Genomic DNA, 21,067 nt, shown 5'->3' with positions numbered 1-21,067 from the left:
CTGCATATTTTCAGACCACAATGCTCTGAAGCTAGAACTCAATCACAAGAGGAAAGCTGGAAAGAACCCAAATACATGGAGACTAAACAGCATCCTTCTAAGGAATGAATGGGTCAACCAGGAAATTAAAGAAGAATTGAAAAAATTCATGGAAACAAATGATAATGAAAACACAACAGTACAAAATCTATGGGACACAGCAAAGGCAGTCCTGAGAGGAAAATATATAGCGGTACAAGCCTTTCTCAAGAAACAAGAAAGGTCTCAAGTACACAACCTAACCCTACGCGTAAAGAAGCTGGGGAAAGAACAAGAAAGAAACCCTAAACCCAGCAGGAGAAGAGAAATCATAAGGATCAGAGCAGAAATCAATGAAATAGAAACCAAAAAAAGAATAGAAAAAATCAATAAGACAGTAAAGATGGGGCGCCTGGGTGGCTCAGTGGGTTAAGTCACTGCCTTCGGCTCAGGTCATGATCTCAGGGTTCTGGGATCCAGCCCAGCTTCGGGCTCTCTGCTCAGCAGGGAGCCTGCTTCCCTTCCTCTCTCTGCCTGCCTCTCTGCCTACTTGTGATCTCTGTCTGTCAAATAAATAAATAAAATCTTAAAAAAAAAAGACAGTAAAGATGATGCATTTCATTATCATTTTCCAAACAGAAGACTTTATTCTTCTTTACCAGGCTTTTGAGCCCAGGCAATATTCTAGGGAATAAAGAACGTATTGTATCATGCAATTCTCTAATTCATTACCATGCTTCTCCTAACATCTGCAAATTATCTTTAATTAACATAGGTATTTAGGAGTAGATGGAGATATTTTTATGTATATGGTTCTTGTTAATAAAAGTGTAATCATATACCTCAAACCTAACTTTGTAGATCACATATTTTAATATTATCTAATAAATAAGTGAAGTATCTTCTGCTTTAGAAAAAACTTTTCCTTTCATAGCACATCAGTTTATTTTAGTGTTCAAAAATCTTATTCTAAATATGACACGGATGAAGTGGTGAGCATTGGCAATTTTTAAATTTGAGTCTAATTGACACAACAGTTAATTTCAGGTATACAAGTTAGTGATTTGACAATTTTATACATTATGCTGTGTTTGCCACAAGTACAGATGCTATCTGTCCCATAACATTGCTAAAAATTGACATTTTTAAAATTGACAGTGAAAAATATAGACCCAGATTGTTTTGTGGATTGTAAATTTATCCATGTTTTTCAATAAAACAACATAATAGAACATTATTTAAACATAATTCTTCAGTAAATATAGGTATTAGATCCGTTTATAAATATTCTGGTCTCTTCTTTTTTGGTACATAGGTCAGTTGCATTTCCTGGACCCCTTGTGGAAATTTATGATACTGTCTTATAAAGTGTATTGCCACATCCAACAACCTGCCAATTACACCCGTGGGAGACATGTTTATAAAGTTTCATAGTTATGTTTATCATAATCAAATATGTACTGACAGGATAATGGTTCAATATATTTTGAAATAGTCATACAAGAGAGTGTGTGATGATGATAAAAATGAATCTACAACTGTATTCACAAACCAACATAAAGTTGGTAACATACGTAATGTTGAATGAACAATAAAGGCAATTCATAGAATTCTTCATAAGTCTGCTATATTCTTTAAAATTCAAAACTGGGAGAAACTGAACAATATTTTAAGATGTTTTATTTTCAGGAAGCAAGGTAGAGATATTTTCAAAAATCAGGATATTAGCTACCTTTAAAATGAAGCAGGGACAAGAAAGGGAAGGGGTTAATTGGATTTAACTACTGGTGATATTTTAGTTCTTGGGATAGAGTTAAGTTTACAAATATTCATTATACTTTTTAAATGAATGCCAACAACAGTTGTATGCAAGGAATAAAATAAAAGATGGTAAATAGTTGGAAATGTGCAAAATGTAGAGTTAGAGATTTTTGATAAATCGGTTTTTTCCTACTTGTCTGCTGACTCTGCTTCCTTTTGGGCTCACTCAATTTTAGGTCAGGCTGTCTCCCCTTATGGCAAGATCTTAAGATTTCCCGGTCTCTACTCCAGAAACTCTATTAGGAATAAAATAATAGCTTTTTTTAAGAGTCCAAGTAAAAATTTTGAGTTTGCATCTCATTTGCTAATAGATCGCTCACCTGATCATTACAACAGTGGTGGGGGAAGTGCTTTCTGATTGGTCACACAGAAGTCATAGGTCCACCCGTGGGGAAAATGCTACTCTTAACTCATACTGAAAATGGAGGATTTGTGGGTCTTCAGAGGAAAATCAAGGTTCATTCAAAGAAGGAAGACAAATCCCTTCAGGAAAAATCAAAGAGGGCACACTAAGACAGTTTTTATAGCTCATCTTTAGCCTTTTCCTGAGGCAGGTATGGTGTATATGGTGAAGTATTTGAGATGTTTCATCAAATCAGCAAATGCCCACCAAAGGTTCTCCTTATTGATGATACATTCTACAGCACTTCATGAAAAATATCACACTGTATTATGAGGACAACCTGACATTTTCAAGGTCTTATTTGATGTTTAGTGAGATTCAGTGTCTCAGTGCTATTGACCCTAGCTTCAATTGAGGCCCATCACTGAAGGGACTCCTAGAGGACTATTAGTTGTCTCCCCAGACCAGACCTCAGTTCAATCTGCTTTTTCGAAATTAGTAGTGTTAGATTAGTTCAGAAATAATCTCTTCAACTTATCCCATCTACCATCACATGGGTAATTATTAAGGAGTTATTATAAATTATGGCTCAAATCTTTTTTTTTAAAGATTTTATTTATTTTTTATGAAAGAGAGAGAGAGGCATAGACAGAGGGAGAAGCAGGGTCCCCACTGAGCAGGGAGCCTGATGTGGGACTTGATCCCAGGACATTGGGATCCTGACCTGGGCCCAAGGCATATGCTTAACCAATTGAGTTCTCCAGGTGCTCCCACTCAAAACTTTTTTCAGCTAGGTTTACTTGTTTAATTCATTCATTTAGATCATTCAGTTAGTAACCAATAGCTAGCTTAATGCATAATATAGACTGCCTTTTTTTTTAAAGAGAAATATTTTTAATGACTTTATTTATTTATTTATTTGACAGAGAGACACAATAATATAGAGGATACAGGCAGGTGGAGTAGGAGAGGTAGAAGCAGGCTTCCTGCTGAAATGTCATGCTAGTTCCCAGGACCCTGGGATCATGACTTGAGGTGAAGGCAGAGGCTTAATAACTGAGCCACCCTAGTGCCCCTGAACTGCTTTTTGTAAATGCTTATTAATAGATATGGTGGATAAAAAGACAGTGGTAATTTCCACCCTCAATGAGTATTTAAAGTTTATGGAATATTATGGAATACTGCACCTCCATAATGTTTATGGAACTTGTGAAGATTTGAGGAATAAAATTGGAATTCTTGGTTTCTGGTTCACATGCAAAACTTTATTTTTTAATTCCCATTAACTGATCATTTCAATCAAAATTTGAATGAATCTGAGTTTTAGGCACTAGTGTTCAGATGGTCTTCTTCTTCTTTTTTTAAATTTTATTTATTTATTTTTATTTGTTTATTTACAGCATAAGAGTGCTCATTGTTTTGGCAAAACACCCAGTGCTCCATGCAGTACGTGCCCTCCCTATTACCCACCACCTGGTTCCTCAACCTTCCAACCCCCCCACCCCTTCAAAACCCTCTGGTTGTTTTTCAGAGTCCGTAGTCTCTCATGGTTCATCTCCACTTCCAGTTTCCCTCGACTCCCGATTCCTCTCCATCTCCCAATGTCCTCCATGTTATTTGTTATGCTCCACAAATAAGTGAGACCATATGATACTTGACTCTCTCTGTTTGACTTATTTCGCTCAGCATAATCTCTTCCAGTCCCATCCATGTTGCTACAAAAGTTGGGTATTCATCCTTTCTCATGGAGGCATAATACTCCACTGTGTATATGTACCACATCTTCCTTATCCATTCGTCTGTTGAAGGGCATCTTGGTTCTTTCCACAGTTTGGCGACCGTAGCCATTGCTGCAATAAACATTGGAGTACAGATGGCCCTTCTTTTCACTACATCTGTATCTTTGGGGTAAATATCCAAGAGTGCAATTGCAGGGTCATAGGGAAGCTCTATTCTTAATTTCTTCAGGAATCTCCACACTGTTCTCCAAAGTGGCTGCACTAACTTGCATTCCCACCAACAGTGTAAGAGGGTTCCCCTTTCTCCACATCCTCTCCAACACACGTTGTTTCCTGTCTTGCTAATTTTGGCCATTCTAACTGCTGTCAGGTGGTATCTCAATGTTGTTTTAATTTGAATCTCCCTGATGGCTAGTGATGATGAACATTTTTTCATGTGTCTGATAACCATTTGTATTTCTTCATTGGAGAAGTGTCTGTTCATATCTTCTGCCCATTTTTTGATATGACTATCTGTTTTGTGTGTGTTGGGTTTGAGAAGTTCCTTATAGATCCTGGATATCAACCTTTTGTCTGTACTGTCATTTGCAAATATCTTCTCCCATTCCGTGTGTTGCCTTTTTGTTTTGTTGACTGTTTCCTTTGCTGTGCAGAAGCTTTTGATCTTGATGAAGTCCCAAAAGTTCATTTTTGTTTTTGTTTCCTTGCCTTTGGAGACATATCTTAAAAGAAGTTGCTGTGGATGATATTGAAGAGGTTACTGCCTATGTTCTTCACTAGGATTCTGATAGATTCCTGTCACACGTTGAGGTTTTTTTTATCCATTTTATCTTTGTGTATGGTGTAAGAGAATGGTCGAGTTTCATTCTTCTACATATCGCTGTCCAGTTTTCCCAGCACCATTTATTGAAGAGACTGTCTTTTTTCAATTGTATATTTTTTCCTGTTTTGTCGAAGATTATTTAACCATAGAGTTGAGGGTCCATATCTGGGCTCTAGGTCAGGGACCTAAGTCCCGGACACAGGACAGCCTCCCCTGGCACTGAGCCAGAGAGAGTGTGGCAGAGAAATCAGGTCTCCATCCCTGAGCCGCCATTGCACCTGACCTGCCAGTGCGCCCGAGAACAAGTGGGGTCTGGCTCCCGTGAGGGGCTGGGAGTCTGGCCAGATGGCAATCCTGAAACACACGGGTCCCATTCCCTCCCTTGGGATAGGTGCTCATAGGTGCTAGCCTGGAGCTCTGGAATCCAAAAAACCAGACATTCCCAGCCCGGGAAAGCCGGAAAATCTCAGTGTGCGATCTCTGCTTGGAACATCTCTGGCAGTCTGGAGTTGCCTAGACAGCCGCAGCTGCCCTGGTATTGGGTACAAGGAGGAGCTCCTGCATCCTCAGGGACAGTGACTCAGAACCGACTCTGCCAGCAGCTCTGCAGAACATTCTCTGAGAGGGAGGTTGGAGTGCAGTTTGCTCTCCTCTAAAACTCCAAAAACCATCAAAAGCTGTCAAGGCGAGAGAAAACAGATGAAAGAACATAAAAACCCCCAGAGAACAAAAGCCTGAAAAAAACAGTTTCCTCCGAGCCCACCCCCTTGAGGGGAGTGGGAGGACCTAACTCAGGGAACATCATTGTCTGAAAACCCACGTGGCATTCCCCTCCCCCAGAAAACCAACCAGGAAGGAAGGAAAAAAAAAAAAAAAGACTACAAGAGAACAACCACCACTACTTCATAAATACAAATTTTATTTTTAACTCTTTACCAATATTCTGGTTCTTTTTTTTATACATACAGATAATTTTTAACCTATTTACCCTCACACCGAGATGTCCAGTACATCAAATTCTTTAATAACCTTCTAACCTGAAATTTTTGATACATACACCCGTGTTTTTCTTTTGCTTTTCTATTTTTTTAATTCTTTTTTAATTTTAACTTAGTTTAGACTAGTTTATTCTTTTTTAATTTTTATTTTCTACTATACATATAGAGTTAAACTTCAAGGTAATCCCCTTTCCCCAATCAATGCTACCCCAAGAGGCAAACCAGTTTCTAATCCCCCTGTAATTTAGGAAAGTTGAGTCCCTTAACAAAAACATCAAGATACATTCAGGAAGAATCAAGATAACCTTCCTCACCCACACTGAGAATTTATAACCACTCTCCCAATTTTTCCTTCTGTCAGTATTTCTGTGAATTTGTGTTTGTCCTGATAATATATAAATCTTATACTTGGGGTTCTTTCTGATGAGGTTCTTCCATTTTTTTGGTTTTATATATATATATATATATATATATATATATATATATATATATATTTATTTTTTCCTCTTGTCATATACTTTTATCAGTCTTTTTGTTTGTATACTTCACAAATCTTACCTTGTGACCCATTTGGGCTGAACCTTCTCTTTTACCTTCCCTTTTTTTCCTCTCTCTCTCTCTCTCTCTTTATTTTTTTTCCTTTTTTCTTTTCCCTTTTTTTTCTTTCTTATTCTCTGTTTTTTTTTTTTTTTCTTTTCTTTTCTCTCTCATTTGGGTGGGGAACCCTGATTGCACGGAAGCATTCCAGGGTGCACCTTGACTGCACCACAACTGATACATCCAGCTGCATCTCTTCAGTCATCTCTTACCAAAATGACTAGGAGGAGGAATACCCAACAGAAGAAAAATACAGAGGATGGACCTTCAGGTGGCCTTCTTACAGAAAATTCAGTCCTTCTGAAAGTCTACTACTCTGAGTTGCAAATCACTGTCCTCTTGTCATTTGACTCATGATTCTTTGATTGTGGTTCTCCTTTTTAAATTATTTTTTATTTATTCATTTTTTATTTGTTTATTTACAGCATAACAGTGTTCCTTGTTTTGGCATCACACCCAGTGCTCCATGCAGTACATGCACTCCTTATTACCCACCACCTGGTTCCTCAACCTCCCACCCCCCGCCCCTTCAAAACCCTCTGGTTGTTTTTCAGAGTCCATAGTCTCTCATGGTTCATCTCTCTTTCCAGTTTCCCTCAACTCCCTCTCCTCTCCATCTCCCCATGTCCTCCGTGTTATTTGTTATGCTCCACAAATAAGTGAGACCATATGATACTTGACTCTCTCTGCTTGACTTATTTCGCTCAGCATAATCTCTTCCAGTCCCGTCCATATTGCTACAAAAGTTGGATATTCATCCTTTCTGATGGAGGCGTAATACTCCACTGTGTATATGTACCACATCTTCCTTATCCATTCATCCGTTGAAGGGCATCTTGGTTCTTTCCACAGTTTGGCGACCGTAGCCATTGCTGCAATAAACATTGGAGTACAGATGGCCCTTCTTTTCACTACATCTGCATCTTTGGGGTAAATACCCAGCAGTGCAATTGCAGGGTCATAGGGAATTTTGATCGGAATGGCATTAAAAGTATAGATTGCTCTAGGCAGTATAGACATTTTAACACTGTTTATTCTTCCAATCCAAGAGCATGGAACAGTCTTCCATCTTTTTGTGTCTTCTTCAATTTCTTTCATGAGTGTTCTGTAGTTCCTCGAGTACAGGTCCTTTACCTCTTTGGTTAGGCTTATTCCCAGGTATCTTATGGTTCTTGGTGCTATAGTAAATGGAATCGATTCTCTAATTTCCCTTTCTGTATTTTCATTGTTAGTGTACAAGAAGGCCACTGATTTCTGTACATTGACTTTGTATCCTGCCACGTTCCTGAATTGCTGTATGAGTTCTAGTAGTTTGGGGGTGGAGTCTTTGGGGTTTTCCATATAAAGAATCATGTCATCTGCGAAGAGGGAGAGTTTGACTTCTTCCTTGCTAATTTGGATACCTTTTATTTCTCTTTGTTGTCTGATTGCTGTTGCTAGAACTTCTAATACTATGTTGAACAAGAGTGGTGAGAGTGGGCATCCTTGTCTTGTTCCTGATCTCAACGGGAAGGCTGCAAGCTTTTTCCCATTGAGGATGATATTTGCTGTGGGTCTTTCATAGATAGATTTTATGAAGTTCAGGAATGTTCCCTCCATCCCTATACTTTGAGGCGTTTTCATCAGGAACGGATGCTGGATTTTGTCAAATGCTTTTTCTGCATCAATTGAGAGGAATCATGTGGTTCTTCTCTCTTCTCTTATTGATTTGTTCTATCACATTGATTGATTTGCAATTGCTGAACCATCCTTGCAACCCAGGGATGAATCCCACTTGGTCATGGTGGATAATCTTTTTTTTTTTTTTTTAATATTTTTTTCATTTATTTTACTTGACAGAGAGAGAGGTCACAAGTAGGCAGAGAGGCAGGCAGAGAGAGGAGAAACAGGCTCCCCACTGAGCAGAGAGCCCGATGCGGGGCTCGATCCCAGGACCCTGAGATCATGACCTGAGCCGAAGGCAGAGGCTTAAACCACTGAGCCACCCAGGCGCCCCGGTGGATAATCTTTTTAATGTGCTGCTGGATCCTGTTTGCTAGGATCTTCTTGAGAATCTTTGCATCCATATTCATCAGTGATATTGGTCTGAAATTCTCCTTTTTGGTAGGGTCTTTGCCTGGTTTAGGGATCAGGGTAATGCTGGCTTCATAAAAAGACTCTGGAAGTTTTCCTTCTGCTTCAATTTTTTGGAACAGCTTCAGGAGAATTGGTGTTATTTCTTTTTTGGAAAGTTTGGTAGAATTCCCCAGGGAATCCGTCAGGTCCTGGGCTCTTGTTTTTTGGGAGGTTTTTGATCACTGCTTCAATCTCATTACTGGATACTGGTCTATTCAGGTTGTCAATTTCTTCCTGGTTCAATTTTGGGAGTTTGTAGTTTTCCAGGAATGCATCCATTTCATCTAGGTTGCTTGGCTTATTGGTGTATAACTGTTGGTAACTGATGATTGTTTCTATTTCCTTGGTGTTAGTTGTGATCTCTCCCTTTTCATTCATAATTTTATTAATTTGGGCTTTCTCTCTTTTCTTTTGAATTAGTGTGGCCAATGGTTTACCGATCTTATTGATTCTTTCAAAAAACCAGCTTCTAGTTTCATTGATACGTTCTACTGTATCTCTCGTTTCTACCTCATTGATCTCTGCTCTAATCTTGATTATTTCCCTTCTTGCATGTGGAGTTGGTTTGATTTGTTGTTGATTCTCCAGTTCTTTAAGGTGTAGAGACAGCTGGTGTATTCTGGATTTTTCAATGTTTTTGAGGGAGGCTTGGATGGCTATGTATTTCCCCCTTAGAACCGCCTTTGCTGTATCCCATAGGTTTTGGACCGAGGTATCTTCATTCTCATTGGTTTCCATGAACTGTTTAAGTTCATCTTTGATCTCCTGGTTGATCCAAGCATTCTTAAGCAAGGTGGTCTTTAGCTTCCAGGTGTTTGAGATCCTTCTGAACTTTTCCTTGTGATTGAGTTCCAGTTTCAAAGCATTGTGATCTGAGAATATGAGGGAATAATGTCAGTCTTTTGTAATCGGTTGAGTCCTGCTTTGTGACCCAGTATGTGGTCTATTCTGGAAAAGGTTCCATGTGCACTTGAGAAGAATGAGTATTCTGTTGTTTTAGGGTGGAATGTTCTGTATATGTCTATGAGGTCCATCTGATCCAATGTTTCATTCAATGCTCTTATTTCTTTATTAATTTTCCGCTTCGATGATCTATTTCTGAAAGACGTGTATTAAGATCTCCTACTATTATTGTATTCATATCAATATGACTCTTTATCTTGATTAATAATTTTCTTATGTAATTGGGTGCTCCCATATTGGGGGCATAGATATTCACAATTGTTAGATCATCTTGTCGGATTGTCCCTTTAAGAATTATGTAGTGTCCTTCTGTATCTCTGACGACAGTCTTTAGTTTGAAATCTAATTTATCTGATATGAGAATCGCTACCCTGGCCTTCTTTTGAGGCCCATTGGCATGAAAGGTGCTTCTCCATCCCTTCACTTTCCATCTGGGTGTGTCCTTAGGTTCAAAATGGGTCTCTTGTAGACAACATATGGATGGGTCCTGTCGTTTTATCCAATCTGCAACCCTGTGTCGTTCTATGGGCGCATTTAGGCCATTCACATTGAGAGTGATTATTGAGAGATAGGTTTTTATTGACATCGTGTTGCCTTTGAAGTCTTTCTGTCTGTAGATTGTTTCTATATTTCTGTTCAATGATATTCTTAGGATTTTTTTCTCTTTTATAGGACCCCCCCCCCCTTAATATTTCCTGCAGTGTCGGCTTGGTGGTTGCATAGTCTTTTAAGCCTTGCCGGTCTTGGAAACTCTTTATCTCTCCATCCATTTTAAATGTCAGTCTTGCTGGATAAAGTATTCTTGGTTGCATGTTCTTCTCATTTAGTACTCTGAATATATTTTGCCAGCGCTTCCTGGCTTGCCAGGTCTCTGTCGAAAGGTCTGACATTATTCTAATGGACTTTCCTCTGTATCTAAGGAGCTTCTTTGTCCTAGCTGCTTTTAAGAGGGTCTGTAGTGAAACATAATTCCTCATTCTAACTATAAGGTGTCGTGAGGACTTTCGAGAATCTAGATTCTTGGGAGGAAATCTCTCTGTCTCTAGTACATGAATGTTGTTTCCATTCGTGAGATTGGGAAAATTTTCATAGACAACTTCTTCCACTGTATCTTCTAGACTTCTTTCTTTTTCCTCCCCTTCAGGGATTCCAATAATTCTGACATTGGAACGTTTCCTGGCATCATTTATTTCCCTGATTCTGTTTTCGTGGCTTCTGAGCTGTTTGTTCCAGGCTTCCTCCTGATCCTTTCTCTCTATCTGTTTGTCCTCCAGATCACTAATTCTATCTTCCGTCTCAGTTACCCTAGGTTTTAGAGAATTTAGATTGGATTGGAACTCATTGAGAGCATTTTGAACATCATCCCTAGTGGCTTTCAGTTCTGCCCTAACATTGTGAACATCATCCCTAGTGGCTTTCAGTTCTGCCCTAATCAATTCTGTTTTGTCATCCATGGCTTTCTCCAACCTAGCTATTGCCTGGATAATTGTTAGTCTGAATTCCTTTTCTGACATATTGTCTATGTCGATAGCCATTAGCTCTGTTGCAGAAGGCCCATCCTCTGTATTTTTCTTCTGTTGGGTATTCCTCCTCCTAGTCATTTTGATAAGAGATGACTGAACAGATGCAGCTGGACTTATCGATTGTGGTGCAGTCAATGTGCACCCTGGAACGCTTCTGTGCAATCAGGATTCCCCACCCAAATGAGAGAAAAAAGAAAAGAAAAAGAAATAGAGAAGAAGAAAGAAAAAAAAAGGAAAAGAAAAAAGGAAAAAAAAAAAAGAGAGAGAGAGAGAGAGATAGGAAAAAAAGGGAAGATAAAAGAGAAGGCTCAGCCCAAATGGGCCACAAGCTAAGATTTGTGAAGTATACAGACAAACAAAAAGACTGATAAAAGTATATGACAAGAGGAAAAAAAAAATATATGTATACATATATATGCAAAAAAAAATAAAGGAAAGAACCTCATCAGAAAGAACCCCAAGTATAAGATTTATATATTATCAGGACAAACACAAATTCACAGAAACACTGACAGAAGGAAAAATTGGGAGAGTGGTTAAAAATTCTCAGTGTGGGTGAGGAAGGTTATCTTGATTCTTCCTGAATGTATCTTGATGTTTTTGTTAAGGGACTCAACTTTCCTAAGTTACAGGGGGATTAGAAACTGGTTTGCCTATAGGAATAGCATTGATTGGGGAAATGGGATTACCTTGAAGTTTAACTCTATATGTATAGTAGAAAATAAAAATTAAAAAAGAATAAACTAGAATAAACTAAGTTAAAATTTAACAAGAATTAAAAAAATAGAAAAGCAAAAGAAAAACATGGGTGTATGTATCAAAAAGTTCAGATTAGAAGGTTATTAAAGAATTTGATGTACTGGACATCTCAGTGTGGGGGTAAATAGGTTAAAAAATTATCTGTATGTATAAAAAAGAACCAGAATATTGGTAAAGAGTTAAAAATAAAATTTGTATTTATGAAGTAGTGGTGGTTGTTCTCTTGTAGTCTTTTTTTTTTTTTCCTTCCTTCCTGGTTGGTTTTCTGGGGGAGGGGAATGCCACGTGGGTTTTCAGACAATGATGTTCCCTGAGTTAGGTCCTCCCACTCCCCTCAAGGGGGTGGGCTCGGAGGAAACTGTTTTTTTCAGGCTTTTGTTCTCTGGGGGTTTTTATGTTCTTTCATCTGTTTTCTCTCGCCTTGACAGCTTTTGATGGTTTTTGGAGGTTTAGAGGAGAGCAAACTGCACCCCGACCTCCCTCTCAGAGAGAAGCCTCAGAATGTTTTGCAAGAGATGCTGGCAGAGTTGTTTCTGAATCACTGTCCCTGGGGATGTAGGAGCTCCTCATTGTACCCAAAACCAGGGCAGCAGTTGCTGTCCGGGCAGTTCCAGACCGCCAGAGAAGTTCCAAGCAGAGATGGCACACTGAGATTTTCCTGCTGTACCGGGCTGGGAATGTCTGTTTTTTCCGGATGCCAGAGTTCCAGGCTAGTGCCTATGAGCACCTCTCCCAAAGGAGGGTGTGGGAAGGGCGCGTTTCAGGATTGCCGTCTGGCCAGGCTCCCAGCCCCTCACGGGGGCCAGACCCCACTCGTTCTTGGGCGCGCTGGCATTCAGGCGCACTGGGGGCTCAGGGCCTGAGAACTGATTTCTCCGCTGCACTCTCCCTGGCTCAGCACCAGGGGAGGCTGTCCTAGGTCCGGGGACTTAGGTCCCTGACCCTAACCGCCCAGGTTCCCACTATTACCCCCCGCCAGACTCCAAGTTAATGCTGGTCCCCAGACGCAGAGCTCTCTCATATTGGGGTATTACTTTCCAATGGGTTGCTTCTGGTGGCTCCCTCCCCCTTTTGTTTAACTTCTGATATCAGTCTGATGCTCCCAGTCTGCTTTACCTGCCACTGGCATCTTCTGCTCCTGTAGAGATCCAGACGTGTATAATTCTGAACTCAGGCTGATTTCATGGGTGGTCGGAGTTCTTTGATAGGTAATCAGCTCACTTTAGGTACAGGTTGAAACAGTGCCTCCTCCTACTTCCCCGCCATCTTGACTCTCCTTTAAATTTTTTTTTATATAATTTTCTTTTTCAGTGTTCCAAGATTCACTGTTTATGCACCATACCCAATGCTCCATGCGATACCTGCCCTCCTTAATACCCACCAGCAGGCTCACCTATTGCCTTGCCTCTCTCCCCTCCTAAAACCTCAGTTTGTTTTTTCAGAGTCCACAGTCTCTCATGCTTCATTTCCCACTCCAATTTTCCCCAAATCACTTATCCTTTCCTTCTCCTAATGTCCTCCATGTTATACTTTAAGCTCCACAAGTAAGTGGAACCATATTATAACTGGCTCTCTTTGCTTGACCTATTTCTCCCCCAGCCCTGTCCATGTTGACACAAAAGTTGGGTATTCATTCTTTCTGATGAAGGCATAATATTCCACTGTGTATATGGAACACATCTTCTTTATCCATTCATGCTTCTTAAGAGTCTTCAGGTATTCTTTTAAATGTTGATGTAACCCTACATTTTGTTGTTGGCTCACTTCTCCACACTACCCACCTGATATTTCCAGGGCAGAGGTGGTGTGGAGGGACCTAAGCTAATTTCTTGACTTAAACTCTCATTTATAAGTGGTCATACAAAAATCTAGTCCTACAGTCCTAACTTGAAATTCATACTTAAAAAAAAAAATTTCAATTGGCCACTAATGATTTTCACTCATATATTCCATGGCTACCTACCTGTATTTCAAGTTATTCTCATTGCTTTACTATTAAATATGAACTCCTCAACCTGAGAAAAAATTGCTAGCCATTAGAAATGTCCCTCATCATTCTGTTCCACTGATCTATGTGTCTGTTTTTGTGCCAGTACCATGCTGTCTTGATGATGACAGCTTTGTAATAGAGCTTGAAGTCCGGAATTGTGATGCCACCAACTTTGGCTTTGTTCTTCAATATTCCTTTGGCTATTCGAGGTCTTTTCTGGTTCCATATAAATTTGAGGATTATTTGTTCCATTTCTTTGAAAAAAATGGATGGTATTTTGATAGGGATTGCATTAAATGTGTAGATTGCTTTAGGTAGCATAGACATTTTCACAATATTTATTCTTCCAATCCAGGAGCATGGAACAGTTTTCCATTTTTTTGTGTCTTCCTCAATTTCTTTCATGAGTACTTTATAATTTTCTGTGTATAGATTCTTAGTCTCTTTGGTTAGGTTTATTCCTAGGTATCTTATAGTTTTGGGTACAATTGTAAATGGGATTGACTCCTTAATTTCTCATCAAACCATAAATGACTCTTAATCTCACAAAACAAACTGGGGGTTGCTGGGGGGATGTGGGATTGGGAGAGGGGGAGGGGGCTATGGATATTGGGGAGGGTATGTGCTATCCTGAGTGCTGTGAAGTGTGTAAACCTGGCGATTCACAGACCTGTACACCTGGGGATAAAAATACATTATATGTTTATTAAAAAAAAAATTGGGAAGGGGAGGCGAACCATAAGAGACTGTGGACTCTGAAAAACAACCTGAGGGTTTTGAAGGGTCGGGGGTGGGAGGTTGGGGGAACAGGTGATGGGTAATGCGGAGGGCACGTTTTGCATGGAGCACCGGGTGTTGTGCAAAAACAATGAATACTGTTACGCTGAAAAAATAAATAAAATGGAAAAAAAAAAAAAAGAAATGTCCCTCATCATCACTTTCCAGTCTTTCCTGGTTTTCAGTTTAGGCTAGTGTCAGGAAAATGTGTGGAATGAGGAAAAACTATGAAAAAAGAGCATCATTAATACAGATCTCCACACTGAACTTACTAAACATACAACCTGACAAGCTGCTTAACTTTCATTGGTTTTAGGGTTTGTTTTGTTTTATCATATGAAATGACCTTGTTAACACCTACTTCATGGAGTGGTTATGTGTATGAAAAGATATAACTTATAGAAAGTGATAAAGAAATAGTTTATAAAAGGCATTCAATAAATATTGGTGTAATTAAAATTATTTCAATAAAATGAATTCCTTAACAAGTGTCTTTACTAATAGTAGTTGACAAAACAAATGGAAATGGATTTGAAAAATATGAGATATATATTCAGTACACATACTAATCTTCAGATCATTTGCTACAAATCTGATTCTTTCGGGGTGGGCTCAGCTATAACACAGAGAACAGAACCTCTGCTTTTGGAACACTATACTGCCTTCCCTGGATTTTTCTTGCAAATAAATTACAAGAGCTAGAGAACTTGTCTCCTAAAAGCATAGATGTTGCAAATAAATTACAAGAGCTAGAGAACTTGTCTCCTAAAAGCAGTTTCTTGGAGAACCACATCCTCTTTTTTGCCAAAGACACTGTTTTTTCTTTTTCATGTCCTCAATCATCTGTGTTTTCCTTTTTCCCCTATATCTTTGGTCATCCCAAGTTACCAAATAAAACGAAAGCACCAAGAACTAACAAACCTGAGTCTTAGGAGGGTTATCTTACTCTACCGTGTTAGAACCAAAAGTTAAACATATTACAACATCTGGGATGTTTCCGATTAATAAAGAAGGGAAAACTTTAGGGAATAATATTCTCTAAGGTGCTAATATTTTATATCATTGTGTCTTAAAATATTCCCTCCAGGATGCAGAAAAGGCTTTTTTTTTTTTTTTCCCCTGTGTTCCATAGGAAGGTTGCTTTCAAAAAGGGATGGAAATATTTGGCACTAATTTCTGGTGTTCTAACAAGTAAGTGACAGGTTGCTTACACCTTTGTACTCAGAGAGGCATCATTATAAAATAATCCAATATATTTAAAATATATTTTCATATATCTTGTGATTATTGCTCCCATATCGTCTGAGAAGGGAACATGAAAAAAGAATATTTTTTCAAAAGTTTACTGTTTATATAGTAAAGAAATAAAATGAAATGTAAGATTTGGAGTAAACAATCTTTTGAACTCAACAAATATTTTATGAGTACCAGGTATGTGAAAATCTTTGTGTGACTTTCCATTGTTGTATGGGGGTGGAAGGATGGATTTCATGCTGTAAGGCTTATTATAGTTTCTTGAGGTAGCAGAATGGGTAAAGGTTCACAAATGCTTTTCATATAAGGTAGCTGAGGAGGATAAGTCCTCAGTATGGATACCGAAAGTTAGAAGAGCTTAAGCCTGGTGATTATCTGGAGAAAGGCTCAGTAGAGACAGTGACATTGACAGCTTTGGGAGAATGCTACCTTTCCTATCTCCAAGTGACGATTTCAAGTAGGAAGTTGTGGGGTTCCTTGGTGGCTCAGCTGGTTGAGCATCTGACTCTTAATTTCAGCTCTGGTCATAATCTTGGGCCCCCGATTGAGTGCCACATCCAGCTCTATGCTCAGTAGTCAAGGTCTCAAGGTCTTCTTGAAATTCTCTTTCTCTGCCTTACAACCCCCCCACCGCTTTCTCTCTCTTTCTTTCTCTCTAAAACAAATCAATAAATCTAAAAAATAAATAGAAATTTGCATATCATGCCATGGAGTTATTATTTCTTTATATGTTTCCAAAATAATATTGTAAGAATTTAATTTGCAGTTGACCCACATCTGAGACTTAGTGTGATTGCTGAACAACTGCTTTTCATGGAAAGTTTGGAGGAAACATGGCAATGTAGAGGCAACATGACATCATAAAATTGAAAAGTGCCACCATATATGTGGGATGGTTTCTTTTTTGATCCTTCCTCAGTTTGGGCTTTTAAGGGATAAAGAACCTGGGGACAGTTTATTAACCTTCCCACAGAGAAGGTGGATTTTGAATAGTAATGCGTTTAGGGGTTCTCCCAGAGATGGAAGTCTAGTGTAACCAATCAGGGAGGGTTAGGTAGTTGAAGGAAGCCCTTTAGAAAGCACTGTGGCTGCTGCAAAAAGACAGATTTGTGGGATAGAATGATTCACCTGACATTCTATTCCACTCTCATCTATTCTCCACTTTTTTCCTGTGTGCTTTTCTTTCAGCTCTTCTCTGTTACCTCCAAACCCAACATGTAGTTTGTTTGTTACTGTGCTGACAGATTTAGCCATTCCAAAGTTGGCTACACTTTTTTGAAAAGTTGAGTTAAGAGCAATACTTATTAGAAGATGTGTTATTATACTAGGGCTATTTGTCCCCAGGTCATTGCAACTCATTTTTATGTCGTATTTCTTGGAGAACCAGATGAAAGTGTTAACATGTCCTTGAAAAAATGGACGTGTGGTCATTCACTAAGACTTGGATGATAACATGCCTCAGTTTCAAGAATATAAGAAAAATCTCAAGGCTCTCCTTGCACTCTTTGTGGGTTAAAGAGTCTTGTAGAAAATGCTAATGTTTAAGATAATGTATTTTATTGGTGTCAGTGTTCCCAAAATCTTTCATGGCTGTGTGATACACCATTTTCTGCTTCATGTCTACTACATTGTTTAAAATTGATCTCAGCTCACTTCCTGGATTTATAAGTTAGAAGAATATTTGTCTGTCTGCCACACAGAATAGATAGATAGCCACAAGGGATTAGTGATGTGGATGTATTCTGTAATCTGAATATTGCTAAAACCATCAGAAATATATATATATATATATATATATATATATATATATATATATATATAAAGAAGTTATTGGGAAAATTTAATTAAAACTACTAAGTACCTATGTGATACAAGGCATTGGGTTTGGAACTTTGGAGAATAAAATCCTGAGAATAAATAATTTTCAAAGATTCCTATTCAATATATAATCTTACAAGAAAGGCTATAAAGGATGTCACTGGGAAATAGGAGTGATTTTTATTTTTTTTATCATAATGTAAATACTGTAGGCCTCCAGAGGAGAGTTCTTTGAATTGCGTCCTGAAGTTTAGGGGCAATTGAAGTAGGTAGAAATGTAGGAAGAAGGAAGTAGAGTATTGATTAAAGATCATGGGTTAATTATTTGATGAAAACTTACAGTTACTAACAAGTTAATGAAACCCTATGTATTTATGTTAATTTATCTTAAAAATATATGTCCACATATATATATAATTTTGCTTCAGGAATGAACAGCCTAAAGGGTTATTAACATGGAAACAAAAACCATACACTCAAAAAAGTGGTCACAGTCATGGGGTATAGTTCAAGTTCAAATATTTTGTGATGGATCACTCTCTCAAATGAATAAGGAAAGAGTGAACTTATTGTACTGATTAAGACATAAACTAATTTTCTTTGTACATTAAAATCTTTGACAAAGATTACCCAATCCAAAGAATATTAAACAAAAAAAAATGGAATTCTGAGGTAAATAACCTCAACAGACAATTTCCCAAGAGTGGTTTTTGATTTCGAGGAATATAAGGTAGAATTCACATGTGTTGTGGAGAAGAAACTTTATCAAGGAAGTGGAAAAGATATATAAGGGAAATTTTCCGTCTGTTTAGTTGATCTGTGTTATGGATACTTACAGCTTTCAAGACAGATATCAAAGGTATAGATGACTTTGAGAATGAACACAACGGGATAAGTAAATCTTCCAAGTTCCTTTTCAACCCATCATATTTCAGGTTTTATTTTTACTTGTAGGTAGTGCCCTTTCAATATCATATTGACAAGTAAGATCCAGAGAAAAGATTTTGTTCTTGAAAGTGAAGTCAGTGGTAATTTCCCCCCCACCCCAATTTGAAAAAGGAAATCTTCATTGGAAAGGAGTGAAATTTGAAACTTCAATGATCATTGACTTTGCCAGGATAGAAAACAAACTGAATGACGTCAGTTCTGACCCTTCCTCTTGTCTAAAACTATATCTACTTCACTAATCTGAATCTCTGCTCTGTTACAAGGATGTGGGATTTTGGGTACCTAGATAACTCAAACCCTACTGGGAATTACGATCATGATGATCTGGTCCTACATGAACTATCTGGTGACATCTCCCCAAATGATCTCAGACTCAAAGTGCTGAAACTAAAATTTAGATTAGTGAAAACACGAGCTATTGAGTGATAATATCTCCTTTTCATTGATACATAACCTCAGGGATTTGGGGTCCACTAAGGAGTGTTTTTCAGAAATGGGAGGGAGAAGTTTAGAAATGCAGGTATTTGAGATATAACCCACTATCAAAGGACCTTCATTCACTTATCTGCATTAGTGTCTGCCAAATATTAAATATCATAAATGTGTATCAAGGTAATAGCATATTATTTAGAAGATGAAGCATTTCCTGTTCTTCTTTTCTAGCTGTAATATCAGGGAGAAAATGTTTAGTTAAAGAGGACATGTTAAATATTTATAAAATTATACACTTTTTATGTATGCATATAATATATAAAATATACAAAAATAGTATCCATAAATATGTATAATAAATACAGGCTGATAAACATATGCATAAAGAAGACATTCTTTATAGGTTGAAAATCAGGTGTGATTTTTTTATTTATACCATAAACTCTAAGAGCAGTCAAATATATCCAAAATGCCAAGAGATACACTATCAAAACATGGGGCCAAAGATATGTTAAATATGTAAAAATAATGACATTAGTAATAAAATGGAGCCATATCTTTTAAACTTATATTCAACAAATTGGAAAATTAATCAGAATCACTTAAATGCTACAAGATTGTGCCTGAAGAGTACACTAGGAAGATATAAACTTCACAAGATTGTTGAGACTCATAAAGCCCTTATGAATTGATCATAAAAAATAAAGGAGAAAACTATTGAGATGACTTGTAGAAACTCATCTCTAAACTATTAATAATGAGGAATATTCATTTTGCTGGAAATATTCGATAAAATCAACATCATACCGTGAATTAATTCCTTTATTTTTTGCAGATCAAAAAATTCGTACTCAAGCGTGGCCTAATTGAAGAAATCATGCAGCTGAATAATAATGTGACTGAGTTCATTCTGCTTGGGTTGACCCAGGATCCTGTTAGAAAGAAAATAGTGTTTGTCACTTTCTTGTTTTTCTATTTGGGGACATTGCTGGGTAACTTTCTGATTATTACTACTATCAAGACCAGCCGGACACTCGGGAGTCCAATGTACTTCTTCCTTTTCCACCTATCCTTATCTGACACCTGCTTCTCTACTTGCATAGCCCCTAGAATGATTGTGGATGCCCTTTTGAGGAAGACCGCTATCTCTTTCAGTGAGTGCATGATACAAGTCTTTTCACTACATTTCTTTGGCTGCTTGGGGATCTTCATCCTTATCCTCATGGCTGCTGACCGCTATGTGGCCATCTGTAAGCCTCTGCACTACACAACCATCATGAGTCAAAGGGTCTGTGCTGTGCTAGTGGCCATGGCCTGGGTGGGGTCCTGTGTGCATTCTTTAGCTCAGATTTATCTTGCCTTGAGTTTGCCTTTCTGTGGTCCCAATGTGATTGATCACTATTTTTGTGACTTGCAGCCCTTGTTGAAACTTGCCTGTGAAGATACCTATGTGATCAACCTTCTGTTGGTGTCCAATAGTGGGGCCATTTGTACAGTGAGTTTTGTCATGCTGATGTGCTCCTATGTTATAATCCTGTATTCTCTGAGAAACCACAGTGCTGAAGGGAGGAGAAAAGCCTTCTCTACCTGCATCTCTCACATCATTGTGGTCATCTTATTCTTTGGTCCTTGCATATTCATATACACACGCCCGGCAATCACCTTCCCCATGGATAAGATGATAGCTGTGTTTTATACACTTGGAACACCTTTGATCAATCCTCTGATTTACACACTGAGGAATGCAGAGGTGAAAGATGCCATGAGGAAGTTATGGAGAAAAAAAGTTCATTTCAGATGACAAAAGATAAATGGGTATTTCAAATTTTTCTTCATAGTTTGGATTTGTCTAGAAGTCCATTGAGAATATTATCTTTTCATTGTGGTGTTAACATCATCAGGGGGCATGAGAATTCATTCCTTCAAGAATGAACATGTAGGGGCACCTGGGTGGCTCAGTGAGTTAAAGCCTCTGCCTTCAGCTCAGGTGATAATCCCAGGGTCCTGTGATCCAGCCCCACATCAGGCTCTCTGCTCAGCAGGGAGCCTGCTTCCTCCTCTCCTTCCCTATTTGTGCTCTCTGTCTGTAAATAAAATAAATAAATAAAATCTTTAAAAACAAACAACAATAAAAAATAGAATGAACATG

At 38.2% G+C, this 21,067-nt stretch overlaps 1 protein-coding gene across 1 annotated transcript; it reads left to right on the top strand.

Annotated features, from left to right (window-relative positions):
- The first annotated feature begins 19,795 nt into the window (after positions 1–19,795).
- LOC123949353 (olfactory receptor 4C16-like) lies at positions 19,796–20,719 on the top strand. The gene has a single exon (XM_046016765.1). It carries the CDS (start codon positions 19,796–19,798, stop codon positions 20,717–20,719), a length of 924 nt encoding a protein of 307 aa, XP_045872721.1.
- Positions 20,720–21,067: the final 348 nt, after the last annotated feature.

Source organism: Meles meles, chromosome 8 (assembly GCF_922984935.1).
Source record: "Meles meles chromosome 8, mMelMel3.1 paternal haplotype, whole genome shotgun sequence".
Classification (NCBI taxonomy): Eukaryota; Metazoa; Chordata; class Mammalia; order Carnivora; family Mustelidae; genus Meles; species Meles meles.
The sequence above is the reverse complement of the archived record's forward strand: the minus strand, read 5'-3'. Positions and strand labels throughout refer to the sequence as shown.

What these genes read in the sequence shown, in the direction of transcription:
- LOC123949353 (XM_046016765.1), top strand. Translation starts at nt 19,796, where the DNA reads ATGCAGCTGAATAATAATGTGACTGAGTTCATTCTGCTTGGGTTGACC.